Source organism: Hydractinia symbiolongicarpus, chromosome 10 (assembly GCF_029227915.1).
Source record: "Hydractinia symbiolongicarpus strain clone_291-10 chromosome 10, HSymV2.1, whole genome shotgun sequence".
NCBI lineage: Eukaryota > Metazoa > Cnidaria > Hydrozoa > Anthoathecata > Hydractiniidae > Hydractinia > Hydractinia symbiolongicarpus.
Genome location: NC_079884.1, coordinates 8,835,965 through 8,857,091, shown reverse-complemented (window position 1 = coordinate 8,857,091; position 21,127 = coordinate 8,835,965). Strand labels below are relative to the sequence as shown.

The 21,127-nt window shown below is 34.5% G+C and overlaps 2 protein-coding genes across 3 annotated transcripts in view; one reads left to right on the top strand and one right to left on the bottom strand.

The window, feature by feature from the left end:
* LOC130612725 (E3 ubiquitin-protein ligase UBR4-like) overlaps nucleotides 1-14,424 on the top strand; it is a 67,686-nt gene extending 53,262 nt beyond the window's left edge. For both annotated transcript variants that reach the window (XM_057434073.1, XM_057434074.1), the window contains 34 exons: nucleotides 68-332; nucleotides 589-1,083; nucleotides 1,242-1,424; nucleotides 1,735-1,819; nucleotides 1,992-2,113; nucleotides 2,739-3,053; nucleotides 3,238-3,278; nucleotides 3,406-3,547; nucleotides 3,764-3,845; nucleotides 3,957-4,053; nucleotides 4,274-4,350; nucleotides 4,429-4,477; nucleotides 4,807-4,873; nucleotides 5,169-5,322; nucleotides 5,540-5,758; nucleotides 6,023-6,104; nucleotides 6,219-6,492; nucleotides 6,700-6,768; nucleotides 6,969-7,087; nucleotides 7,164-7,236; nucleotides 7,551-7,654; nucleotides 7,791-7,902; nucleotides 8,300-8,431; nucleotides 9,029-9,118; nucleotides 9,357-9,560; nucleotides 10,452-10,604; nucleotides 10,739-10,773; nucleotides 11,069-11,263; nucleotides 11,668-11,752; nucleotides 11,851-11,990; nucleotides 12,384-12,474; nucleotides 12,796-12,888; nucleotides 13,205-13,271; nucleotides 13,707-14,424. In XM_057434073.1, the coding sequence (XP_057290056.1) occupies nucleotides 68-332; nucleotides 589-1,083; nucleotides 1,242-1,424; nucleotides 1,735-1,819; nucleotides 1,992-2,113; nucleotides 2,739-3,053; nucleotides 3,238-3,278; nucleotides 3,406-3,547; nucleotides 3,764-3,845; nucleotides 3,957-4,053; nucleotides 4,274-4,350; nucleotides 4,429-4,477; nucleotides 4,807-4,873; nucleotides 5,169-5,322; nucleotides 5,540-5,758; nucleotides 6,023-6,104; nucleotides 6,219-6,492; nucleotides 6,700-6,768; nucleotides 6,969-7,087; nucleotides 7,164-7,236; nucleotides 7,551-7,654; nucleotides 7,791-7,902; nucleotides 8,300-8,431; nucleotides 9,029-9,118; nucleotides 9,357-9,560; nucleotides 10,452-10,604; nucleotides 10,739-10,773; nucleotides 11,069-11,263; nucleotides 11,668-11,752; nucleotides 11,851-11,990; nucleotides 12,384-12,474; nucleotides 12,796-12,888; nucleotides 13,205-13,271; nucleotides 13,707-13,795 (4,600 nt within the window). In that variant the 3' untranslated portion in view covers nucleotides 13,796-14,424. The remainder of the gene's footprint in view (nucleotides 1-67; nucleotides 333-588; nucleotides 1,084-1,241; nucleotides 1,425-1,734; nucleotides 1,820-1,991; nucleotides 2,114-2,738; nucleotides 3,054-3,237; nucleotides 3,279-3,405; nucleotides 3,548-3,763; nucleotides 3,846-3,956; nucleotides 4,054-4,273; nucleotides 4,351-4,428; nucleotides 4,478-4,806; nucleotides 4,874-5,168; nucleotides 5,323-5,539; nucleotides 5,759-6,022; nucleotides 6,105-6,218; nucleotides 6,493-6,699; nucleotides 6,769-6,968; nucleotides 7,088-7,163; nucleotides 7,237-7,550; nucleotides 7,655-7,790; nucleotides 7,903-8,299; nucleotides 8,432-9,028; nucleotides 9,119-9,356; nucleotides 9,561-10,451; nucleotides 10,605-10,738; nucleotides 10,774-11,068; nucleotides 11,264-11,667; nucleotides 11,753-11,850; nucleotides 11,991-12,383; nucleotides 12,475-12,795; nucleotides 12,889-13,204; nucleotides 13,272-13,706) is intronic.
* A 1,822-nt stretch (nucleotides 14,425-16,246) lies between these two features.
* Nucleotides 16,247-18,747, bottom strand: LOC130613284 (cytochrome c-like). The gene is made up of 3 exons (XM_057434633.1): nucleotides 18,591-18,747; nucleotides 16,840-17,160; nucleotides 16,247-16,400 (listed from the first exon to the last, which is right to left on the bottom strand). Exons 2-3 carry the CDS (start codon nucleotides 17,150-17,152, stop codon nucleotides 16,363-16,365), a joined length of 351 nt encoding a protein of 116 aa, XP_057290616.1. The 5' UTR covers nucleotides 17,153-17,160; nucleotides 18,591-18,747; the 3' UTR covers nucleotides 16,247-16,362.
* Nucleotides 18,748-21,127: the final 2,380 nt, after the last annotated feature.

The following is a 21,127-nucleotide window of genomic DNA, read 5'->3' as shown; positions in this document are numbered from 1 at the left end:
ATCTTCCATATTGTAATATTAGTATTAATTGTAACCTCACTTATGTGTTATCAACTTGCATTGTTAGGGCAATCAATTATGATGAACGAGACCCATTTCTTTGCACTTCTTGTGGATTTTGCAAGTATGCGAAGTTTGAATTCACGTTGAATTCGCATCCATGCACATCAGTTGAAGCCATTAATAATGAGGAAGACAGAGGCAAGGCATTGAAGGCGGTCAACAATGCTTTAGATAAAGCAGATCAGTATTATCAACAACTTTCAGGACATCGTCATGCATTGGAGTCATTATTAAAGTCTGCATATAATCAGAATACTGGAAATGGAAAGGTAATGAGGGATGAGAAAATACATGTTTTTAAGACTTTATTGGATTCTAAGTTAAATTATTATTTAAAAATTGTAAACAAAACGTGGTATTGTATTAGCAACTATTGTAATCACAAAACCCTTTCTATTAAAAAATGCTTTATAATATTTTTATATCAACGAAGTAACAGTGTAGAAAGTATTGCGTGTAGTAGATTGTCTGATATTTCTGATATTTCTCTGTTTGTCTGATTTCTAACTTGATTTTCTTTAATAGAAAGCAGTTGGTTCCACTAGTAGCATGGTATGGAATATTTCTTCCCTGACAGGCAATGCCAACTCTCAAACGACGTCATCATCAGCTATAGCAATGTCATCAATCAATCAATCAATTCAGGGCGTGGCACAGCGATATTGTGTTGACTGTAAGACAGCATTTGAAGAAATGAGCAAAGTCACTCAAACGGTTATTGCAACACGTAAGGAACTTGCGCAATATGATGTGAAGCAACAAGAAACATTATCACAAGCATTATATGCAAGCCCAGATTTTGTAGCATCACCATCAAGTTCTATTGGTCAACCATCATTCCATCGTTTACCATCATTTAGTGGAGTTACAGAGATTTCTCCCTTGGCTCAGGACATAGAACGAGCTCCCACTGGAATAAGCAAATGCTATGGGTGTGCGTTATCAACAGTTCATCACTGTTTGACTTTGCTGAGAGCTTTCTCCACTATTGAACTTACTCATGAGTATTTGCTAAAAGAGGTCAGTCAGACTTTATTATTTTTTAACGAACTAAGTTGTCATTAAGCAATTCTAAGTCTTTGCTCGTTTCCTGAAGACTGAAGTTTGTGAAATCGAATTTAACAAAAAAGTTATTATCAGCTTGTAAACAACATTTCAAATTGTTTAACGTTTTATAGGGATTGTTGCAAGAACTGATTGAGCACAACTTGCAGCAGAGACAACCAGATGTTGTTTTACTTGCTCAAACTTTGTTGATCAAGCTTACTTCAGAAAACAAAGCTGCAAATGCAGAATTGAACTCGATTATATGCAATCGCATCACATTGTGTTTATCTACCCAAGCTGCAAACATGGTGTCGGTGAGTTACGAAGCCCTCCTGTTTCATCTTGTTTATAAAAAGTACTCAATCAAGCAATTGAGAGAAATTGAATAATCTTCAGTGGATATAGGTCAGATATAATCACAGGGTTCATAAAAGTTCTGGAAACGTCATTGTTTTATTTGAGTTTTACAGAGACATAAGTTCGTAACTCGTAACAAATTTTAGTCTTGCGTTGGTTCGTTAATATTTGTCATGTGTCTCTCATTAACATGTAAGCTTAAGTCATTACAATTCAGGAGTTTAAAGCATACTCATGTCTACTGAAATAATTTTTGTTTACATTTAGGAAATTTCATTAGACAGTGAACTGTCAGTGTTGAGGGAATCTATTGCATGTGGTGATAATCTGTGGGAAGAAAGATTTAGATGTGGTATGTGAGCATTATTTTATGGCCTACTTTGGCCAGATGTAGTGACCGGTACACTAAGATTGTAATGATGAATTGGCTGTTGACTCTAAATTACAATTATCAATTTTGTTCGGCAAAAGCCCTACCTAATACCTTTTAGCTAGAAACAAACGTACTTTTTCACTTTTTTTAGTATTCAAGTTATTTCTCGATTCACTTCAACATACAAGTCCAGACGTAATGGAAGCTGTTACATTGCCTTGCTTAGATATCATTAATTCATGCATGAAGACGAAACAAAAAGAAAACAGAAAGGTTGGCATGTTGTTTACATGTGTTTTGGAAACGCAGATATAATGTATAGAATTTTGAAAAATGTGTAACCGCTTCCTAGCAGGATCTTTCGCGTTTTGTGAGAGAGTTAGTTTAGAATGATATAGGCGAATCAATGGACAATGACATGTCCAGGATATGGTCACTTTCTCAGGAAAATCGGAAAATTGTCAATAATTTTCAGGAAAAATCAGGAACTGCAACTTCTTTGATACGTAAGGAAAATGTGAGAAATTTCAGGTTTCATTGGGTCATGAAAACTATTTTATTTTATTTTATAGAAATATTAGTAAGGATTGACTTTCAGATCTTTTTGTAATCAGCATTAATTTTTTTTACATCTGTTATATCAATATCCTTGTAATTAAATTTGCAATATTAATCCAATCTAAATTAGAATACTTTTCCTGGTTAAATGTAGCTGAAAAATAAGGAATCATCTTGTCAAGAAATGTCAAGAACTTTAGGGGTTAATTATTAAGTAGATACCCTGTTTAATAAACAATATCTTCCACTAACCAACATGTCGGATATCCTGCCCTGTATCTTAAAAAGTATTATTTAAATATTTTTTCCACATATGCAACAAACGTGATGAATTTTTTAGGTGATAACTGTGAACAAACCGACTTTATCTCCACCACCTGTGAGCGCCTTAAAATGGCTGCAAGAAAGTGCAAGCAATTCGTTTGAAGCATGGAAAATGACGTCACATGTCAACGACGTAGAACTTAGGAAAAGTTACCTGATGAAGAAATATGGTATGACGTGGCTTTATAATGCAGGTCTTAGAAAGAAACAACCAGTGGCATCAGTACGAAGTGTGTTTGCTATGAATGGATGGTTGCGTTTGTTGTTGTTCATGCCATCGTCGAGAGCTATGAGACAGATTGTCTGTACAGTGTTGGAAACACTAGCCGAGGTTAGTCCACTCAAGAAAATTTTGGTAAACATTTTTAGCATCTTTGTCTTGTTTGGTTTCATGTTTAATAGAGTTGGTGCATATACGGAAAAAAATATCAAATGTGTTTTTGTTTTTTTTGCAGGCCTTAAAATGAAAGAATTTTAAAGAAAAAAAGAATTTTAACATTTATTTATTTTCATAGTCTTCAGAAAAGAAGAGAATGATTTTACACTTGCTGATGAGGTATAGAAAATTTGTATTTTTTAGTTTTGGAACGCTTGTTGCTTTTATTCTGATTCTGTCTCCTTCCATGGAGTTCGGTTTCCTTCCTAACATAACCATTTTTATGCTGTTATCTGTCCTACTACAGTTATCTAAATGAATTGCATACCTCTGGTGAAAACGCTGCCGAATTTATCAGTCTCGTGAAAAAGATGTTGAAAAGCAGTGAAGGAAAAGTTTACATGTGTCGGTTCGGTATACTTGATACACTGTGCGATTTGTTGAGCAAGGTGAGTAACTTTTTGTGAAATGTTTTCTAAAGCTATGTTTGTGACATACACACAAGAGACTAATGCTCCGGTAACTTCTTTAGTAAAGTAAGATTTCCCTTTTGTTACCGGGAAGTGGTTTTAAAACTCAAGAACGAATACTCTGCGTATTCTCCACCACTGTTCAGTAACAAAACACGTTGATAAATGGAATGTTATTTATTTAATTTTTAACAGGAGGTGGACTATCTATCTTCACTAGAGAGTTCAACAATAAATTTTGATTTGGCACAGGGATACGCCCTAAATGCTTTTGCTGGTAAGTGTTACTCATCTTCGTTATTTCTTGTACATGATTCCTCAGACTATTGTTCCAATGGCCTAAATAAAAAAGATATTCTAAACTGTTTTGTTTGTTTCGTTTTTTTAGAGTTGTTGAAATCATTTTTGGAGGATGAAGAAGTAAAAGTTTTGTATCGTGGAAGATTTATCGCGGAAGTGTTGCAATGTTATCTTGCATTGAGAAAGTAAGAAATGAATTTATGTTGTATTAAATATTGCACTTTATTTTTCTTTCGTATTTTATTGAAGTAACATGACATCCTGGAAACTTACCCAGATTATTTCTGAAAGTTAGAGTGCACGCAAGTGGATTGAATTGTTAGCATTCTCAAGACATTCTAAGTAAAATAGCTGTGGTAGATATTGTAAAAAAGTTTAACATATGTTAAAATGTTTTTGTAATAGACTGGTTGTTCAACGAACTAAACTGGTGGATGAAACTCAAGAAATTCTTCTAGCTTTACTACGTCAATTGACATCAGGTAAGTGCGGCCACGCAGATAGTAGGATTTTTTTGTTTAGCAAGTGAATTAACTTATCTAATATATCTCTCGTGTTAGGAACGGAAGAATCTGCGTTTATGAAGACATGTGTGGACACGTTAAAAAAGTAAGTAAAACATTTTCATATAGGTAAATATTTATCATAGCACATCCGTATTTCATTCTCAACAGAGAATGTTTCACCCCGATCAGACCTCTGATCATGACGGGCGAGTATAATGCGTGTAAGTCATATTGAAGAAGAACTACTTTGTTCATCACTAACATACTGCCAAGCAGTGAGCGGGATTCGATCCGCGGTCCCCAGAATCCCGCTCACTGCTTGGCAGTATGTTAGTGATGAACAAAGTAGTTCTTCTTCAATATAAAACTTTTCAATTTTCAACAGTTTTCAACTCGTTATAGTTTCTTCACTTGTTATTTTTCTTTGTTTAGATGTCCTGTCAACGACATCAGAACGCCTGTGTTTATATTTGAACAACTATGCAATGCTATTCACAAGGTAGGATAGTTGCGTGTAAGAGTTCTTTAAGCGAATGTAAAACATTTTCACTTGCTTTGTTCATTGAAGATTTCTGCAAGTGCTTTGGGTTGTTTTTCTGATATAAAGCGGGATGAATTTTAGGAAAATAAAATACATTTTTTGTTGGGACAAATAATTTTTCAGAATTGTTTTCTCGATTATGACAAATTACGTAAAGTACCAAATTAAATAAATATATGTCAAAGGATACAAATTTCCACATTCTTTAGCCTAATAATTTCTGTCTAATAAACATTTTTATTTTTTGTGATAGGAAGAAGAAGAAACAAGCGAGTTCTTTTTATCACTTGAAAAAGATCCTCAACAAGAAGACTTTTTGCAAGGAAGAATGCAAGGCAATCCTTACAGCTCAAAAGAAAGCGGTTTGGGCCCGTTGATGAGAGATCTGAAGAACAAGATTTGTACAGGTAGTTTGTTGTGGAATGTTTGTCTTACCTTTCTTTTTACAATGCAAGAAAAGGAATGGCGCAATTACTTTAAAACGAAATATGTTTATTATTCCCCCATATGGTCGGATTTCTAAACACGATGTTTTACTAAACATAGAAACTCTAGTGAACATAGAAGCGCCCATAAAAGTGTTACAACAGCTTCGAGTTGCTTAACATTTGTTTATGTTTATAGAGTGTGAACTGGTAGCTCTTCTAGAAGACGATACTGGCATGGAATTGTTAGTGAATAACAAAATTATTAGTCTCGATTTACCAGTCGATCAAGTGTATCGCAAAATATGGTGCAGTGGTAAAAACGATAGCAAAGAACCGATGAAAGTCATATATCGAATGAGAGGACTGTTAGGTGATGCTACTGAAGATATGATTGAAAGCTTGAACTCTGATAAAGGTACATATTTGTTGTTGTTGTTGTTGTTGTTGTTGTTGTTTGCGCTGTCATTGTCATTGTCGCTATTGTCGTTGTCCTCATTTTTATTGTCGTTGTCGCTGTTGTTTTTGTTGTGACTAATTTCATTGTCGTTCTTTGTTGCGTTTAGTTCTTTGTGGTTTTCTCTAAACGTTATTTTGAATCATTGCCAACAACATTGTCATTTTTGTTGTCTGTTGTTGATGTGTTTATTGAATAGCTTATCTTGAAAATTGTCTCTTGTAGAAGAAGATGTTGATGAAGAACATGAGTACCAAACAGCTGGCATTATGGTAGAAATTGGTGGTTTGGAAGTTGTGCTCAAACGGTACGTTCAACGCTCCATGTCAGAAGTTTTTTATTACCTGTTGAATATTTTAAATTGACAGAAATAAAAAAAAAATTCCGCCTAAATGAGAAATTTTTTTCTATATTTGCGTAGTTTATCCTTCATCCGAGATTTATCTCGTGCACAGCAACTTATGTCTGTTATTCTCAAACTTCTCGAGTACTGCGTGAAAGTGAAAGTAAATCGTCAATACTTAAATCAGCCATCAGTGAACGCGATGAAGATTATGTTAGCTACTTTGAACCTTGCATTACGACTTGAACGTGACCATGGTTCTACCAGTGGTGGTGCGATGATTGCTGAACGCGTGCTGAAAATTATGGAGATAATATTACATGAAGCAACAACTGAAGCTGAGATTAAGCAGGTAATATTTGTGATTGTACTTAATGTATAAAAACCATACGAAAATGCGTTGTCGGACTAATAATCGTCTAAACGGTTGTGGAGGACCTAACCACGACATTTATTTATTGGATAGCATTGTGATGCATTTATGGTGTAGTTTATCAAGATATTAAGTTTACATTGAAAATGATCTATACGCGACTATGTTGTTTTATTTGATTTTCAGGTTGTTGTGCTACCTGGGGAAGAATCACAGCTTGAACTTTTACTAAACCACATTTCCAGTCCATACGTTGTAAGTGTGAACTTACTTATCGCATGTGCGTCACGCTATTATGTGTTATCCTGTCGCACGTGGTGTTATGTGTTGCGATAATTTTTTGTAAACTTTTAGACGATATTTTGAAAGCATTTTGAATTTTTTTTTTCTGTAACAAGATTTGCGTATCGTTTGTTGTTGATGTCGTTTTACGATGTTTTCATCTTCGTGTTTAGCGCTCCAATCCGAATGTGTTACAAGCGATGATGCGACTGACCCCATTCTTGACATTTGGAAGTGAAAACACCATGCATATGTTGATTGATCATTTTATGCCATTTTTTGATTTCGAAAGGTAAGTTCGAACTCATTACTCTTAACACATCTTCATTCAGTCTTCGAAAATATGGATTTGACTCTTTATACTATAGTTTTGATCGTGAAAAGTCTCCGGACGCCATTTTACATTTGGATTGCTTTTCAATGATTGCTAGCGGAATTTCAGTAAGTTAGTTTACCAAAATATTTTTGATGACAATTGTGTAAAAAGCCTTGCTGGATTGTTTTCACCTAAAGAAATTTCCTAAATAATTCACTTACATCATCCATGTTACATGGCATGACGTTCATGTTGCTTCATATATAAGTTACATTACATGTTTGTTTCTTTTTCTAGTATATTTTTTTTTGTACTTACGTGACGAAAACTAAGGAAAAATTCTAAAATTTATAAGAATCACAACGCTCAAGGATGTTAGGAAAAAGAGACATCCTTAAGTTTTTTTTTAGCTGTTCATTATTATTTTTACTTGTTATAGGACAGTGCAAGCGGTTCAAAGTTGAAAGATTTAATACTCACCAAAGGCATGGTTTCAAAAGCTTTGCAATATTTGCATTCACTGGCACCTCCTAAGTCGTTCAGGTATGTTTGAATATTTGCTGTTGGTATGTTATGGAGAGGGGTTGACCCAAACCATTCATAGGGTTTTTGGTAAAAATATATAGACCGTACTAAATTGTACAGCGATGGTGAATCATCTCCTACTCGCTTTATTTAGAGCGTCTGGCATACTGGACAGTGCAAAGTGGAAAGATTTTGTCGCCAAACCTTCGTTACCTTACATACTTCGTGTACTTACTGGTCTCATCAATGCACATCCAGGAACACAGGTAATGCAAAATATTTTATAATAAAATTAATGAAGACTGGTAACTAAGTTGTTCAAAGCATGTTAACCAATGTAAGTGCTTTTATTTACCGGGATCCCCTTGTATGCCCCTCATTAATAGTAGTACCAATAGAAAAGCTTATTCTAGGTAATTGGTAAAAATTAGTAAGGTGCAAATTTCTGATCCCTGATGTTTTATTTCTGAATAAAGAAATGTTAATGCATTTCCAACTTCAGAGATATAGTGTAAAGTAAAATCTACTGGTATCACTAGGTTTGTGTTATAAAGTTTGTGTTCAGCGTACTTCAATTCAGTATCGTATCATGGTAGTTGTATTTCTCTCCCCCATCTGGTGCCATAGTCGTACAATGTGAGGTAAACGTACTTATATATTCAGGCTATTTTGGTGACTGATGAAAATGTTGGGCTGTTACATCATCTCGAGCAAGTTTCTTCAGAAGAAATGGTTGGCTCACTAGCAGAAAATCTCATGGAAGCTTTACGTGTTTTTCCTGCAGGAAAGAAAAAGGTATGTGAATTTATTTATTTATTTTATCCTGTACTTTAATACGCAGACAAGGAAATCAGCTTGTGGATTTTGTGTGGAACTGTCTTGTGGATAAAGAAAATTTTAAGTCACGTGTTTATATGGTCCTTTGCCGCAGTGAAAGCAGTTCACACGATGATTTATCAAGCAAATGTCTAGTAGTCTAGGTTTCATGATTTTTATTACCAAGAGAACAGGTTTACTAAGAATAAAGGAATAATTTATGTAAACATCATTGTATCGTTAACTCACTAATTTTGTTACATATTAAGTATATCCTTTCACAAAGAAGAAAGTTTGTAATTAAATCTTCGTGGTTGGTGAAGAACACCAGAAAACAAAATATATTTCACCTGTTTCTTCTAAAAGTTTCATAATTTTTTGAGCTCTTAGTGCTCGGTTTCTTATGAACGAATTTCTTACAACAAACGTGTAAACTAACGGTTTGTTTCTCACGGCTATAGTTTCTTTCCATACCCCTTTGTTTTAATCTTAACAGCGATTTTGGTGTTCTCTTTCTTTTAACGAAGCAGCATTTAAACGAAGGTTTGTTGATGATGATTACAATTTGATGTGTAGGTTGCTGAAGTGCGTCGTCAGACAAGAAACGAGAAAAAAATGCTAGCCATGGCTATGAGACAGAAGCAGTTAGAATCTTTGGGCATGGAAGTAAGTATGCAATGCATTTTTGTCTTGAATATTCAAAACGTTTCTCCCATAAAGCCTTTTTTATTTTTGCGGAGCGAAGCGGAATCTATTTGGCATTTAATTTATTGATTGATCTGACGAAATTTAACCCATGTATTGGCTGAAAATTATATTTTTCCAAAAGTTTGTGCAATAATGTTTTTATTTTCGCTATTCATATCTGAATGACTTGATTACCCAAACTATTTTTTTCACCTAGGTGAACAGCAGCGGATTTATCAAAGCCAAACTAACGTCGGCAACAAAAGAAATGGAGGATTTACTTGAGGAGAAGGAACAACGTATGGTGTGTTCCATATGTAGAGAAGGCTACAAATTTTATCCAAACAAAGTGTTGGGAATTTACACATACACATCACGCTGTGTCCTAGATCAATTTGAAAATAAACCAAAGAGAACACAAGTAAGATTTTTTTATAACAACCTGTACCTCATAAATTATGTCAACTTTGTCTCAGCACTCTGAGTAACAATTAGCCAGGAGATCCAGCATAATTTTTATTAATACCAGGAAATCGGAATAGCTAAGGTGGAAAAAATTACGCTGATTCCCAAACGATTTTTCTGCACTTAGATTGCTTACAGCACTTTGTGATTGATTAATTCTTTTTTTCTTTGTTCTCGTGGTCAATATCGGGAAAAGATTTTGTTTTCGGGTGGCTGAGGCCATTATCGCCTCACCCACCCGAACAAATATAATTAATTTGTGTATTATTTAAGAGGGTACGTGTGACCACGCCGACTTTGTGCTCATTGGTTGACTGTAATTTGAGGTTTGCTTATTAGGTGGATTTGAATTTTACGGTTTTGCTCTGACATTTACTTGCGTCTAAGCTTTCGTTTGAGAGAAACTGATTTTGATATCCTCAAAAATAGCTTAGTTAACCAAGCTAAGTAATATTATGATCAAAACATTATATTTGTTAGTACAGTAAATTAAAATTTTTGATGTCCATGTTTTAAAGATTATAGCAGGGTTTTTAGAAAAGTCTTGTTTGGTATGTCGGCTTAAATCTTCGGAACTATATCTGAAATATTTATCAAAATATTAACAAGGATTAAATTTCGCGTCTGCTCTTAAACAATTAGAATTAATTTATTATAATGTACTTGTGCCAATTTAACGTTTTTTAGTGAAATTAGCAACTTTATTAAAATCTCTGTATAAATATAAAAATTTTTTGTCAAAAAATGTCAGGAATGTGAAAGTAAATATTGAGGGGGTACCCTATGTAATGTTACATTGGGTGTGGTTACCACGCCCAAATGCAGTACAGTGTAATTTGTTTTTTAGGGTTACACAACTGTGTCGCATTTCAACGTCATTCATTTCGATTGTCATTTGGAAGCCGTGCGACATGCTAGATCACGTGATGAATGGGAGAGTGCTGCTTTACAGAATGGAAACACGAAATGCAACGGACTTTTACCGTTATGGGGACCTGAGGTATTGTGTATATTTATGTGATTGACCTTTTCTTACAAATGTTTTTGTAAAGATATCAAATCCAAATGTCAGTTCTGTCTAAAATGTTTCTCTGAGAAAATCCCTCGTTGATTATTTTATGTACTGCTGTTTAGGTTTCGGAGTCTTCATTTGCAAGCTGTTTAGCCAGGTAAAGATATTAGAATATTTACTCCTAAATATAAATTTTTTTGTGTGATGAAATAGATAGAATAAGACGTATAGATGACTGACTACCATAAAGAATTTGAGCTGGTATCATGAAGTGACGAAAGAGGTCGACGCAGTGACAACTAGTTAGAAAGCTCCTATCATGAATTTATTAACCACTCTCGTTCTTATTAGCGTCGTAGTAGATGAGTGTTAGGTTGTAGGAGACAGTGATTTTTGAGGAATTTTAAAAGCATTATTTTGATTGGTTAGTCACCGCCTTCTTTTTGCTTCAGACACAACAACTACGTGCAAGAATCTACAGGGTTTCGTGAACCAACATTCCACTCCACCGTTCATGATATTCGCCTGATGCTACTTCGATTTGCCCATCAACGCTCGTTCAGTAAAGAAACAGGTGGTGGAGGGAAGCATAGCAACATGTATCTGTTACCCTACATGATTCATATCGCTCTTTATGTGCTTAACACGTAAGTCTGTCTGTCTGTCTGTCTGTCTGTCTGTCTGTCTGTCTGTCTGTCTGTCTGCCTGTTTGTCTGTAAAAAAACTGAGATTATGTTCATTGTGTATTATAAAAGATAGAAGATTAGTACCTAAACCTTTTTAAAGGAAGTATCGACCGAATTTAGAACCTTACCCCCACAAAATGTATTGAGACAATTCTTAAGTAACTAAAAAACAAGTTTTGTTCCTAATTGTCCTCTGTCTAATTGTTAAAGTTACGAATTTTTTGGAGAAATTTAGCCTAAATGATATATACCTCTTCTGATATTATATTTTTACAAAATTTTTGCTAACGTTTTTGTTTTGTTTACAAATCACTATTTGTATTTAACATGAATAAAATATTTTTATGAGTGTACTTTTACTGCAGGACGCGTCAACGATTAAGTGAAGAACAACTCTTCAAATCTTTCCTTGATGCTGACGTAAACACGTGGATTGCTTCATGTTATGATGTAAGCAAATGTCTTGTTTTACTTTAAAGTTAAGTGATCAGTCTAGATCGTATTTTTTAAGTGATCATGAGTATGGCATTATAATTTTTCTTGTTTAGATCAACGGACCATTATTCTCAAGCGTGTTGAGTCTTTTCATTGTACCGCTCAGCGAATGGAAGTCTGCAAGGATAGTGTATTTGAAAAGATTGTTGTTATTGGCACACGTTCGAAATCTTTCATCTGTCCCTATGAACAAGTAAGTGTTCATTTTTTTCGTTCATTTTATAATTTATTCGTTTGAGCATAACGTATCGCTCAGCCATTTTACGACGAAGAAACATGAAGATATTTCTTCATTTCTTGCCGACAATCTCTCGTCGTTGAACGCGTTTTCTGGCCACCTTTCACTTCAAAATTGGTCGAGTTTGGCACTGCTGGAAAGAGAATTTAATCCTCTTTCATATGGGCAACCATTTTGATATTTTAACTGGTCACGTGTTACGGAAAAAAAGATTTCACGTCGGTATTTCGGCCTAGCTCTAACGTAAATGTACGTCGTTTGGCGTTTAAGGGTTAATCTATATTTGTTTTAACATTAACGATATTACCCTTACACCCTTCACACCCTTCACAATGTTGTTATTTTTAGGCTGGTGAACACAGAGATTAAAGAATATTCAGTGTACAAGCCTGTCTTGATGTTTTTTTTCTTGATCGACCAACTTCATCAGCTATGCAAGGTAAGCAGTGCACACGTGCAAAGTTTTTTTGTGTCAATTGAATCGATTGTTTGTTTTGTTGTTGTTTTTTTAATTTAAGATTAACCTCATTGCTCCTTCTTGCGACAATTTTGATGGCGTTAGTTTATATAAGGCGCTATGAAACGTCGAAAGTTGATAACTAATTGCTCACAGATAGAAAGAATGGGACGAAGAAAGGCCGCATCGGACAAAAATACCGGATATGGTACTGCGAATGCGTCGCATAAGCTGGCTTATAAGTCATCAAAGAAATTACAGCAGTAACTAATTATATGTGCACCGCTAATGATTTTGTTATAGGGTAAACTTTCAGCGGGAGAGGAGGACTGGGCACAAGCTATGTCAACATTCTTGCGTAATAATGATGACGTCATCCTCAAGGAGGCTGATAAGGTTAGTAATAACAATAACAATTTTTGATATGGTTTAAGATGGTGCGGATGAGAAATTCTGATCATTAGTTGTTTGTAATATATTTTCCGTAATTTTTCTCCCCCCCCCCCCTACACGAATACGTAAACTTCAGTTGAGCGTCTCGGGAAAAAAATATTTATGAATAAAATAAAGCTAAATGACATCAATTCTTAAAACCTTTCAGATTCAAGTCAATTGACAATCACGTTGATCGATAGCTGCCGTACTTATTTATACCAAATAATTTTTCTTGGTGTTGAATCAGATATTACTTAAGCACTGCCACATTCTTTAGATTCTTAAAACATTCGATGAAGATGTGGCTTCATGTGAATCGTTTACAGAATTTTGCGATGTCGCTGGTAAGTCATTCTTTCTCTTTCGTATTACCTTAGAAATAAATAAGTAAATAGATATTCTCTGTTATACTTATGCTTTAAATGAGCAGTTTTAAACGCGCACCTTTTTAAATAATATACGGGCACCTTGTGTTTTTTTAATGCAAAATTGACCTCCCGGATTGCACTTTAACCTTTTCATAGCTAACCACACTCTTTAATCTTTTTAAGACACGTAAACGATAAGAAGCATAAAGAAACAATATTTCTTTCAAGTATACTACAAAATAAGTTTAATATAATTTTACTGCTAACTAAGTTGAACATTTTGAAAAAAGAGCACGCCAAAAATGCTTTCTTTTAAACCACTATTGACACTTCCCGCCCAATTCCCCACTGCTGGAGTAAAGTAAAAGAGAATGTCTATTACTTTTGTGTGATTCTTCCCTTTTCATTTAGATTTGCTAGGAGATATTCCCGATGGTACAAAGTTCATCAATGATTTGCTGGCTCCGTATAGTGCAGAGGGAAACGAAGTTTTTTGTTAATGTTTCTTAAATTCTTACAATTTTATGAGTAAATTTAAATTTTTTTGTTTTGTACAACTGTATTTTTCAATGTTGATTTAAGTTTTACGAATGCTATTTGAAATGAAGTGCGCATTCTTTTAAAAATCTTCCATATAGATAAAGATGAAAAGAGTGACAACACTTTTTTAGAAACTCTTTCCTAGCTGCTTACTCTCGGGTCCCCAGTAGTAGAAAGAGGACACTTTCCGAAAAATAACTAGCAGTGGATGAAGTTGGAGGGGCTGTGGTGGACTCGAAACACTTAAAATCTTTAAAATCAACAACATTTTGATTGGTTCAAATATAACATAATATACTTAAACAGTAACAAGTAAGATTATAAGCGTTTATTAAACCTAATCGCTTCATTTTATGTTAGAAAATAAAGTTAACGATAGGTAATCAAAAAACTAAGATTGTACTGGAAAAATCAATAGTAGGAGTGTGTGAAATGAGATTGTAGTTCTAGTTGGAAAAAAAATTACTGGTTCGGGGGAGCACTATTGGAGACTTTAGAGTACGTGCTCCTCAAGTTTATTTTCTTAATTTTTAGTAAGAATGTTATTGTAATAGTTTCTCTTTAGAGTAATTAAATTTGTGTTTGTTGACGATTTTGTTCCATCTTCGCTTAATAACACCCAATACCATTCTGTTTACAATAGTTTTTCATAAGCTACCGAGTTGTCAGGTCAGTGGCAGAGACAAGCAAAGGCTTAACATTCATAATGTAACAAACAAACCGTTCTTTAAAAGAAAAATTGTTTTTAATACATCATAAAGCGGGAAATTGCCAAAATGACACTCATTTACTCGTCCCAGGCCTCATAATTTTTTGCTGACGACCCCAAAACTTAGGATCTACCCACCCAGAAAATTTTATCTATATTATAATACTCGTATACGTCTTTCTGTCTGTCTGTCACGCAAAATGGTAGCTTAGCTGCGCAGTAGCGAGAAGCACGCAATGCGGTATAAAAAGGACGGGCGAACCCGTGGATTTTCCACGGGCTAACGACTAGTTATTATTATTATTCCAACGAATCAGTTTGTTATTAGTGTCTATATGTGCCATAGGTGATAGGTTATATCGTATACTCTCCTTCCCAACCTTTTTTTTCTTGCATAACACTAATGTATTTAATCCACTTGATGGATGAAAACTCCTAAATCGTAACCGTTTTACGTAAAACCCTTTCGTATATCGCCGCCGTTATCTTTCGTCAATTAAATTTTCCAGTAAAACTTTTGGAATTTAAAACTTTGTACCTGACTTTCGAAGTTAAAAAGTTCCAAATTTTATACACTTTATGCTATCGAATTGATTTATCGAATAAAAAATCATTCGATAAATCAATTCGATAGCATAAAGTGTATAAAATTTGGAACTTTTTAACTTCGAAAGTCAGGTACAAAGTTTTAAATTCCAAAAGTTTTACTAGAAAATTTAATTGACGAAAGATAACGGCGGCGATATGAATTAACGAATGAGTTTATTGATAATCAAAAAGTTCATCGCATAATTGAATAAATTTATAGAAAACCGAACAAGTTCATCGCGTAATCGAATAAGTTTGTAGAAAACCGAACAAGTTCATCGCGTAATGAAAAAGCCTTTTCGCAATTGCATCAATTAATCGAATATATCTCAAAAAGGAGTATTGACGTTCAATGTTTACATGGAAATCTCGCAACTGTTTGAAATTTCACTGCGGTCACTTAGACTGTTGTTGTAAAACTCTTGCAAACACTTCTAAGAAATACACCGCGGACGAAAGTGTTTGCGACCAGTTTGAGTTTACCTCTGGTCACATGTAGCAGGCACTTGTGTGAATTTTCGAAACGTGCTGTCGCGAAATCAAATTTACATACTTCGCGGGAATTTATTTTGTGCTCTCCCCGTAACTAACTCAAAGAAAGTTAAAATAAAAAATAAATGTTTTGGAACAACAGATGACTATGCAATTATTAAATACTTGACATTTAGCCTTGGTGAGAATTTTTAGCAAAACTAATTTTGCAGTACAATTTGGATATTTGCTCGCAATAATTTCCGACATTAACGTAGTTTCGAAGCATGGATAAGCGTAAATACCGCAAACTAAATAAAATTCTCGACAACTGCTACATGGCATATAAACATGGGAAGGTCATCATAAATGTTAGTTGTCATTGAAAAATGCCTGTTTAATACGCTGAGATTATTTCATGACCTTTTTATTGTTTATAGGAAATTACTTGTACAATTTTCGTGACAAATGGCACATTATAACCTCAGATCTGTCAGTATTAATGCCTGCGTAAGTGACGAGTCACTGCTGTGGAATCTCCACACGCTTTTGCACTACCACACACAGTCAACTAATAGTCAATCGTTACATGCTGCTTGCTAAACATACAGAGTAGAACAACTCAGCACAATAAAACAGACACTTGACATTCGTGCTGATTTTTAAAAACGGATTTTAAGTGCTATAAAATTTCACAAAACATTTATAATATTCACACAACATATAAACGAGTATACATTTTTTTCATTCTGGTGTCTACTATTTTGTAGTAGTTTCCTCTAGGTACGCGATCAGATCTAAAAAAGAAGGAAAAATAATAATTCGATCTACCACAAAAAATTAGTTACAGACGACCTTATGAATATTCAGTAAAGGTAAAAACATAATATAAATTACGTCGATTTTATTATTCTAATCAATAATGTATTTATCTCCTAGTAAACGGAAATATATGTCTAATTCATTCATTTAAGTTCAAAACTCCAGTTTGGAAAATCCCATAAAATGCATTTTTTTTAAGAAATGCAATTTTGAGAAACAAAGGCTAATATTATGGTATTTTTAACTGTTATTGAAAACGTACATTCATAGGTTTTTTCTGAAAGCATTTTAGGGGTATAAAATAGGACCAGGCTTTAACAATTTTTGGAAACACTAAAGTTTTAAAAATATTCAGGCTAAACGTTTTATGACACAAATGTGCAGGATAAATGTGAGAATGTGAAATCAAATCACCTGCTCGCTCCGCTTTCTTTTTTATGCCTGCAAACACCATTTTAGTGCCAGGTATGTATTTCGCAGGATTCTCTAAATACACCCACAAAGTTTCGCGTGCCCAGGTGATTCCTTTTGCCTTATTGGCTTCAGTATAACTAAATCCAGACATTTGACCAGTTTTACGTCCAATAAGTCCATGTAAATTGGGTCCAGTTTTATGTTTACCACCAGCTTCTACAGTATGACACTGGGAACATCTTTGTTTGAAAACTTTGGCTCCTTTAGTTGCATCACCAGCTGGAATTGTGTCATCACCCTTCTTCTTACCCATTATGTTTTCTAAAGTAAAACCAGAAGTTCAGAAAATAATACTTAAAAGAGCATGGAAGTTGTAAATGACTCAATAGTCGCTTATTTTAAGGTCACCAATCACTATAATGTGGTAATCGAAGCAATTGCAATTCCTCTTCAGGCCACTATGTTTCTATTTACATGTTCTTCTCTCAGCTAAAATATAATAAAACAGGACCCATTGCCTTGAAACTAACTTCTTTGCAGCACTCACTTACCATGTTTTCTTGCTGGCCCTTCGGCTATGTTGACTACTAAATTTGACTCAATGGCCTGTTAACTTTTTGCTTATGCTGGTGCATTGTATATGTCGTAGAAAGGTTATCGTTGGCTCACTCTTCAAATTTATTAAAGGGTCATCATTATTTTTATTATTACTATTATTATTCCAAATATTTATACATATAGCCACTTCAGTGTTGGAAACACTGTTATCAATGTGGGTCTTGTGTTCGTAATGTATAAACTAAGTATACCTAATCAATTTTCCTCACATGCCATAGGTTGACCCATAGCTGTGGTGAAGGCACTTGCTAACGTGCCCACGCTGTGGACCAAACCTCAGACCTTGTGATTGCAAAGAGAACTCCATAACCACAAGACCACGCACCTGTATCGATACAGATTTTTATCCTATGAATTTCTTTGTTTACATTTTTAGCAGTAAGCTTTTTTAGCTCTGACATCTGCAAGGCAGGAAATAAAATAAAGGTGATAGGTGGAGTAAACTTATTATCAGTCTATTTCATCACACAAAGACATTATTAGGACTTTAATGTATTCAAATAAAACAGAAGGTTTCAATCTAATACACTTGATAGTTTAAAACCTTAAAATATGTTTCCACATTAGAAATCTACAGGTAAGACCCTTCTTTACCAAATCCTAAGGTCTTTTCCAGCTACGCAAATGCTATACCACTAAAAATTAAACAAATAACGTCACACTGGAATTCAGTCATAGTTTCATCAACAAAGCTAAGTTACTCCTTCCATTAAAATACAAAACTTGATGCGACCAGGGAATAAAAGCCGTAATTAGCATTCAAAATATAACATAGCATAGTTATGCTGGGATTCGCTTGTTAGCTTCATGGCTAAAACCTTATGAAATTCTACACAATATTGACATAATCTAGAGCTAGCCCCCCTTTCCCCCAGCTACTAAGTTGATGTGGAAACAAGACCAGCTGCTTATCTCAACTGTGTACATAGGGGAAAGGTAGATATAACAGAAAATTCCAAAGGTTTTAGCCATGATTGTAGTTGTATTAGACGTTTAATTTGTACTTAACAGCATATTTAAAAGTTTTTTCGTCGTAATATAAAAAACTGTCTTTAGCCTAATAACTTGTTTTACGTAATCTGAAGGCTATAGCTGTACCTGTATTTGTAAACAAAAAAACTGTAAACACTTACTGTCGACAAGTCCAAGTTACGTGTTTCTCGTATTTCGAGATTTTTAAAAAGACAGATGTACTTTAAGTTTTAACGGTAACCGTTAACTAATTTATTGAGGTACAAAGTCTAAACTGGACAGCTGGACAGTAGCGTTTCTTTATGCAGGTCATGTGTGCGCGCTGCGCTGTTCTCTAAGACTTAATTCTTATTTAAAAAAAAATTGATAATCATATTTATATCTGTTTACAAAATCGATACCAAATAAATCGTATTCAAGATAACATTAAAAAAGAACCATCCAAGATATTTTCTCATCCAGAAAATGTCCTGACGAAAGAAACGTCCCAAAACATTGTGATTGCGTAAGCTTTTACGTCAATACCACAATGCAACTCGAAATCTGGCGGAAAAATACGAAACAAACATGGCTACTGTTATATGATCAATCTGAACTACTTTTAATGTTCTTTTTTTGTCCCATATTTAAGATTATGTTCACCCCAAAAGCACTCGTATTTAAGGCACAGTTTTACAATGTTATCCACAAATGCGCGAGATAGCTAAAAATTTAGCGCGATGAACATTAATTTACTGTGAAGAGATTGATGAAATTGTGCAAAAAATATAGCAACAAAAATATCGCTAGCTAGCTAGAATAAACGAGTTTGCAAAGGCTTTTATAACGTTCTGTACATGTGTGTGCATCTTTTCAGACAAAAAAGAAGGAGCACATAAAGCAATTCAAAACCTATCAACTTTTTTTTAAGAGTTTGAATAGACCTTTCCCGAATTTCCTAATTATGCCAAACTCAATTGAAGAGGTCGATACCAAAAATGATTCTTATCCCTAAGTTCCTCAGCAGAAGGTAGAACAAATTACCTAATTGTAATATTGTATTCAGGGTGGGATTGCAAAGAAAGAGACAAGTATGAATGTATAAGAACACTTAACTTTGTGTGTTTACATTGCCATCTTGGTTACGTGAGTGAGGGTCATATAAACATACGCACAAAACGAAAAAGGTCGTGCAGAGAATACAACACTAATTTCGTAACTATTTCTGTTTGTTAATTGCCTTAAGTGCCCCAATTCCAAGCTGAAAGTTACGGTCAAACCCTTCTTCATATACCCGAGCTTTCCAAGAATAGCCTCGCTTTCAAAATAATTAATTTTTTCAAATCTAAATAAAATCCAACCAGACTATTATATTGCTCTAAAAAAGTAATATTTGTCATGATAATTTAATATTATATCTGAATATCCTTGGTTAGAAGAGCACAGAACTATTATAAAATTTTAGATGACGTCATAATTATTATAATTTATGAAATTCTGATAGATAGATAGATGTGCATATTTTACATGGCTAGCCTCACAAATATCGAGGGATATACCCTGTCTATTATTTCCAGGAGGGGCCATGGCTTAGATGGAGAGTCCTAGAGTATTTAATGCTCATTTTGAGCTACGCAGACCCAATTAGTAGGGCCCACGCTCTACTAGACAACTCCCGGCAACATCCAACGGCCCACACAGTGTGCCATCTCCCCAATTTCCCTCACATGGCTTGGGTTAACCCGGGGCTATGGTAACATTCACTCGCCCATGTTGAATCGCCGTCAAGAGGAATCGAACCCCGGTCTCCCGCACAGAGTACGAAAGCTATAACCACTAATCTACAGCGCCACAAATCTGGAAAGGTGTATTAGATAGATGTGTATATTTTACATGGCTAGCCTCACAAATATTGGGGGATATACCCTGTCTATTACTTCCAGGAGAGGCCATGGCTTTGATTAGGAGTCCTGGAGTATTTAATGCTCTCTTTGAGCTACGCAAACCCAATTAGGGTCAGTGCTCTGCCAGACAACTCCCTGCCACATCTAATGGCCCACACGCCATCTCCCCAATTTCCCTTACATGGCATGGGTTAACCCGTGGCTATGGTACAAAGTACCAGAGTGATAACCACTAAACTAAAGTCATACCTAAAAATTTAACATTTATTAGGAAACATTTGAAATAGTAAAGCAAATATAAAGCCACCTTTTCTTGTATATACAACATGCTCCCTGGTCGAAAGATGCGATTCTGTTTATAGTAAAAAAATTTTTGAATTAAACCTAGTTTGACTTAATCTCCGGGATGGAAAAAAACAGGTTCTTAGCCATGTTGCAGCAAAACCCATTAACCAAAACTCAGAAAAAAGGACGAACAAACAACTGTCATTTTGGTAAAAGATTTTATGTTAATCAATTCACCTTTATAATATCTATGCATTGATAAAGTTTGAATGTACGTCACTCAACAGGTCTAAAATTACTGATGACAGAAAATGTTAAAATTTGCTGTTACTTAAATCTGACATCATAATTCATTCAGTATAATTAAATTTGAAATTCTTTGAATGTGAATATCTGGAGAACAAAAAAGCTTTTTGAAAAATTTAAAAAGACTTGTTAACCAACCTTTTAAGCTCTGTAATATAAGTCCAACATCATTTTGTACCTTGGGTTCCCTTTAAGGGAAAACCTAATATATTTATTTTTTATTT

Coding starts and splice junctions, on each gene's coding strand:
- LOC130613284 (XM_057434633.1), bottom strand. CDS start 17,152: ATGGGTAAGAAGAAGGGTGATGACACAATTCCAGCTGGTGATGCAACT. Junction 16,401..16,839: donor AAAGAAAGCGGAGCGAGCAG/GTGATTTGATTT, acceptor CTTCTTTTTTAG/ATCTGATCGCGTACCTAGAG.